Here is a 6,281-nt window from a genome sequence, read left to right on the forward strand (position 1 = left end):
AGTTCTTCTCTAGTTTTGGTGCATCCTTCCCTCCTTTGGAGGAGAGCTGGGCAATCAAACAGTGCTGTACTGTGCTGCAGAGAAACCACCTTGTAAAGCAATGGTGCCCTCTCGCTAAACAGACCCTGAACACAGGATTTACCTGAGGAACAAAAGCTCTGGGAGCTCATAGAATGAACATATTCAGGGCATGAGGAGGACATACCAGTCTATTTTTTCATTTATGAATGGGATAATCATAGGCTTTGGATAATGCCCTATGGACAATAGCTGGAAGGTGAGAAGAGCACAGATAAGGGATTACCTGAGGCAGGATCACCTGGTTCTTGAGGGTAGAATAAAATGAGATATGGAAAGCCAAGGTGGAAACTCAAAGGAAATGAAGTTGCTTCTGCCAGTCAAATTCTTTCTGTGGAAACTGGAATCAAGATACTAAAAAGACTGACTTGTCTGTGGAAAAAAATGTTCCACTGGAGGAAAATAATAAAATTCCTATCTCTTTCCAACACCCCTATCTTGCAAAGGTCAACAAATGGCACACCATTACCATTACAAGGAAATTTTCTCTGGTACCTTCAGCTTATTAAACTGTATCCAAAAACATTTTTGTAAAGTCAACAGCAGACAGAAGCATCTACTGCAGCACCTGAACCCAACAGAATGATGTACAATGCAGGCTCCCTGCTACCCAGCACTAGCTTCCTATCCCACTGCCACTGGAAACCAAGCCAGACAGCATGGCTACATGCTTACCTCTACCAGGTGGTCCCAACAGACTTTGCTGCATCTCAAGTAGATGTTTAGGACTGGTTTTCACTGTAGAAGAGCAATGAAAAGTGCAAGGTGGGACATTCAAAATTAGAACAGCTGGGCTGGATGCCAGCCTTACAACAAAATAGTACAGTGGCAAAAAGAATAATTAGGGCAAGATTATAATAATTCTTATTCTCTGAATTTTTCAGCTAATGCCATACCTAGTGATGGATATTCTCGGTGATTTTCCAGGAGTGCCAGGGCTTTTTGTGGCTTGTGCCTACAGTGGGACATTAAGGTAATTTAACACATATAACAGTAGTGTTTACTGCTTAGCCAAATGTAATAGATATTTTCATTGACTTCTCCAGGACCATCTTTTAATAAAAAATTGCCTTTTCTTCACTAATAACAATTGTTTTAAACATTTTTTGTGAGCTAATAACTGCATCACCTGGAATAATAAGTTGTTTCAATGAATACAGCAGTTATGTTAGTTTTCTGTCACTGTTCTAGACAGTGGCAGTTTCTGTCTGCCAGTAACATCTCTTATCTATTATTTCAGTTTGTAAGTTAAAACAAAAAGTATAAATCTTGCTTTCTGCAGCACAGTGTCCTCCAGCATCAATGCTCTCGCTGCTGTGACTGTCGAAGATCTAATTAAGCCATACTTCAAATCCCTCTCTGAAAAGCAGTTGTCATGGATGTCCATGGGAATGAGTATGTCTGGAAAATATCTTTTCCATTTTTCCTTTAGAAAGTGAGGGCTTGATTCATTCTCTTGCTTAGGGCAGTGTAAGTCAGGAGTAAGTACATTCACACCAACAGGACTACCTTGGTTCAATACTTGAGGGAGACAAGACAAGATTAGCTGCATAGGTTTACACAGAATCGGGGACAAACTATATCAAGTGAGCATAAAGAAATAAAAAAAGCCATCTTGTGTGATCTTTAAGCAGGAAAGATGTACTGCATCTGTATTCACTATTGATTTGCAATACTACAGAGCCAATTATCTGAGACTGAAACAGCTGTTATTTTTCTTTCAGCTGTCAAAAATGAGAAGCCTAGGAAACCATTTTGTAACAAACTTTTCAACCTTAGTGATATGTAAGCAGTAGCATTGACTCCCAATAACAATCCAGAGATTGAGAAACTTTGTCTTCTCTGTTAAACTCTCAGAACCTGAGTCTGTTCAGGTCCTCTGTTTAATGTAGCTCAAAGAAGAGGCTCAGGTTAAGCAGACGGTTTGAAGTGCTGAATTGCAAGTGCCATTTCTGCTAGTTGTCCTGTCAGTGACCAGCTGCAAGTGTAGCCTAAGACAGCATTTGTAGCAAGCATGGAAAAACCACAATCCCAACATGGTCTCACAGCCCATACCAGTGAGCACAGTAGACTGGTGGCAGATGACAAGCATTAAGTATTTTCACCAGAGAGCAGTTTTTTAAAACATTACTGCAAACAATGTTTATGACAAAATTGTTGTAGGTCTCACCTTGAGTTGCCTGACATATCACATTAAACAGTGAGATTAACCTATTGCTTGTATAGTGAAACTCAACAGGGCTGGAAAAAACAAGTAAGCCAGTGTTAATGGTTCCTGGGAGGAGACACTGTGTCCTCTTGACCCAGGATATTCTTTGTCATGGTGCCAGCTCCCAGGAATCTGCCAGCATTTATCTTCTTGCTGCAAAGACTGAGAAGCAAAAGTCTTTCCCTCAAAATAAAAACAATGACACAGGAGATTAGCTGAGAAATACCAACCATAGGTGTGGTGTTGCCACTGTGGCTAATTCACACAGCGGCCATTTAGTAACTAATCTTCAGTAATACACAGCAAGAGGATTTTGTTAAGTTTGTATGATCTCCTCTTAATGTAAACAGAAACCTGACCTTTTGGCCAATTCATACTCTCTTAGGAAAAAACCCAGATGCTAGCAAGTTTGTTTTGGAGATGCCAGGGGCCATGCTGGGTTAAAGAGAAACATTTCTATTAGCGATTTTCAGACTTGGGCAGATTCACACATCATTCTGCCTTTCTCACACAGGCCTGATGTTTGGTTTACTATGCATTGCTATGGCTGCACTGGCATCTCTCCTGGGAGCCATGTTGCAGGTAGGTGTCAAAATGCTTTTTCATGCCCATATTGGATGATCCAGACTGAATTATGCCAGAAAATAATTGCTGGATACCATTATGATATTAGTTTTTATTCTTTGTTGGGTACTGGCTTCAGACAGTCCGTAGCTCAGCCTCTGCTTTAAGGACCCATGGAACTAAGTCCTGCTGAGCGAGTACGCACCAGTTAAAAAACCCTCATAATTCCCTTCTCAACATCTCCACTTCTTACCATGTTAGAGTCAACTTTCTTGCACAGCATCTGATAGCAGAACTGTCTTTCTTCCTCAGGCAGCGCTCAGCATTTTTGGCATTATTGGTGGCCCCCTTTTAGGAATGTTTGTCTTGGGAATCCTCGTCTTCTTTGCAAATGAATTTGTAAGTAGAAATTTAAAGCCCTGTTTGACCAAAATTTGTCAATAATTTTGGACATCTCCTTCCCTCCCTCTCCCCCCAGTAATTGTATGTTGGGCAGCAAGGGATATATCTTTGATACTTTTCATGTGAATATTTCCCCTTGCTTCTTTTCCTCCTAATTCCAAGGAAGTGAACAGAGCTGTATAGGAACTTGAATTTCCATTAAGAGATTTACATGTCCAGATGGAGGAAAAAATCTGAATAAAAAGGAAACTTTGGCAAAGATTTCTGGAAAACACAGTTTTAGGGGCAGGGGACTGGCTTAATAGCCAGTAGACTCAGAAAATGTTGCCTTGTCTGAGCAAAAGGGGGGGCTTGGAAAATGGGGCCCAAGCATTTGCAGACTGAAATGGAGGTTCTGAGAATGCTTCTGTATAGTAAAATTAACATTTCCAGATGAAAAAGCTTTTCCCTAAAAAATTTATTTGATGAACCTTAGAATTATAGTCCATGGGTTAGTCTGACAGGATTGCTGTTTAGTGAGGCTTACTGATCACTAACCTTTACCTCTTTACAGTTTTAAATTTTATGTATATACTAAAAAAAACATCAAACAAACCACCAGCTCTCAGCCAAAAAAGTCCCACTCAGAAGTAGAAGAGCCTTTGCAAACACAGATCACATGATGAAAAAGGAAAAATCTCTTTTGTGTTTGTTCAAGGAGGGCCTGAAAAAATGCAGCATTTCTCCTATATACCTCACATCCTTGAGCTATCCTTTGACTGTAAAGATATGGTGGCAAAATAAAAAGAGGTATGCTCAGGAGATGTGAGTAAACATTTTATTTCCCAAAAGGGGAATGAAGTGAACTCCCCATTTCTCCCCAGCTGTATATTTCATTTTTGCTATGGAGCCTACAGTTGAGATTATCTTGGCTGTTTCCTACTCATCTAGGTGTTGTTTTTTTCAAATATCCTTTGGCTTGTTATGTAAATCCAACTTTCATTTTGGTTTTTCAGGGTGCATTTGTGGGTCTCCTCAGTGGCTTTTGTGTTTCCCTTTGGGTTGGAATCGGATCTCAGATTTATCCTCCAAGCCGGAACAGGACCAAGCCACTACACCTCTCGGTTGCAGGCTGCAATATGTCCTCACTAAATTTGACAACAGGAGTAACTGCTGTCGCCAAACCAAGGTATACAATTTCAGCATTTATTTTTTTAAAGCAACATGAATGTATGCTTAGCATTTGGGTCACTGTAGCTCTCTCTCCCTCATTTACCTGCCAGGCTGTTTGACATGAAGTAGATTTATCTGTGCTTGTATTTTGCTTTTTTATTTTTTTTTCTGGTCAGAGTGAAGTTTGTCTGAGTTATCCCTGAAAAAAAGTCAAAATGACTCTTCCTATTGATCTGAAAAGCTTTTAGTTCAATATTTGAGTCTAAAGACTTGGATATGCCTTATTTGGCATCAGCAAGAATGCATGAAATATATAGTTATTGGATTAACTTCCACAGTTTGTCATGTGAATTAAAGATGTAGGCAGTCAAAGGGCAATTTGCCAGTTTAACAGCTCCACCTACAACAGCTTGTCTGTGCAGAAAACCAGTTCAACTCAGGAAATTCAGAAAAGGCCATAATACATCAGATGGGCAAAATATAAGGGATTTTCTCCCCTCTGCAATTGCGTCTAAATTTGGACAATCACAATTAAGTATGACAGTTATGAATGGCAATACAGGGAACAGCAGGAACAAAAAGAAGCCAAACACACATTTCTAGGGATTCCTAGTCCTCACACCTGAGATAACTGGACAATCAACAGATACCCTGGTGAACAAAATAAAGTATAACCTGAGGTGTGATAGTTGCCCTATCCTTCTGATTGTTTAAAACTGCACATGGCTGATTCCTACTTTTTCTTTGTGTGCGTGTCTGCCCTTCTAAAGAAGCTATCTCTTCATCTGGATAGCAGAAGTGCTCCTCTCTGCAATAGATTCCCAGCAGAGACAGGACTGTCCTTTTTTACCTGCTCTGTCCCATGCATAGTCTCCTCCCACATAAAGGAACTTGTCCTGCAAATTTCTGAATAAATTTTCAGTAAATGTGTTACTATAGAGGTAGTTCAAGACTACTAGGTCACTGGTAGAAGTCTACAAGGTTCAGAAGTAACTCTATTTGCTGTCTGGAAACAGAAAACGTTTTCAAGTTGCAATAGGAAAGCAGAGATGAACACTTTTTTTGCTCTTTTTCAGGCCAGCCATAGCAGAGTTTTATTCCTTGTCTTACCTCTACTTCAGCGCAATTGGGACACTTACCACAGTAATTGTGGGAATAACTGTCAGCCTCCTAACAGGTACTAGTTCCAGAGCTGTGACTTAATGTGTCTTAGATCTCTTTCAAACTAAGATTACCAGAGAGCTGTCATTGCCACAGGAAGTGCTGGTGACCCTATTACAAACACTGTGTAAAGGTCACCATCCTCAATCTCATTTCTTCTGCATCCCACTCCTGGTCTCTGCTCACAGCAAAAGTTCCTTTGAATTTCTAAGGAGAAAGAAGTTCCAGAAGTTTTTTAATACGAGGTGCAGTAATAATATGTATATATATATAAAAAGACATCTGTCTTTCCTGTTTTATTAGATGCCAGCAGGGGCTGGTGGTTTAAGGGTTGTCCCTGAACATGGCAAGAGCTCCAAGGAGGGAGATACACCAATGCTTCTAGAGGACAAAAGCAGTTTTACTTTGAGGGAGTTCAGAGCACTCAAGGGTTGCTGTGTGCACCTGTGCAGTGCCTGCTTTTCCCCACATTCCCCAAGCACGTACCTGAGAGCTGCAGACCCTGTGCATGATGGCTATGTTAGCTTCTTTCTCAGTTTCCCTGGACTAGTTGTGCAAGGGGTGAGAAGCAGCACCTCAGAGGTAAGAGCAGGGGCTTCAGTTTCAGCCCATGGCCTCACTGCTTTTGTATCTAGGTGAGATGCAAAGTGCACCTGCCATCTACCTCACACATGGCAGAAACAGAACAGCAGCAGCTGCTCTGACATCTTTCCCT

The 6,281-nt window shown here is 40.7% G+C and overlaps 1 protein-coding gene across 1 annotated transcript in view; it reads left to right on the forward strand.

Annotated features, from left to right (window-relative positions):
* SLC5A8 (solute carrier family 5 (sodium/monocarboxylate cotransporter), member 8) overlaps positions 1 to 6,281 on the forward strand; it is a 20,872-nt gene that overhangs the window by 11,533 nt on the left and 3,058 nt on the right. Inside the window, 6 exon segments of the mRNA XM_009999041.1 lie at positions 963 to 1,051; positions 1,361 to 1,473; positions 2,802 to 2,869; positions 3,164 to 3,250; positions 4,249 to 4,407; positions 5,450 to 5,582. Of these exon segments, the coding sequence (XP_009997343.1) occupies positions 963 to 1,051; positions 1,361 to 1,473; positions 2,802 to 2,869; positions 3,164 to 3,250; positions 4,249 to 4,407; positions 5,450 to 5,582 (649 nt within the window).

Source organism: Chaetura pelagica, unplaced genomic scaffold (genome assembly GCF_000747805.2).
Source record: "Chaetura pelagica isolate M959 unplaced genomic scaffold, ChaPel_1.0 scaffold725, whole genome shotgun sequence".
In the NCBI taxonomy this organism is placed as follows: Eukaryota; Metazoa; Chordata; class Aves; order Apodiformes; family Apodidae; genus Chaetura; species Chaetura pelagica.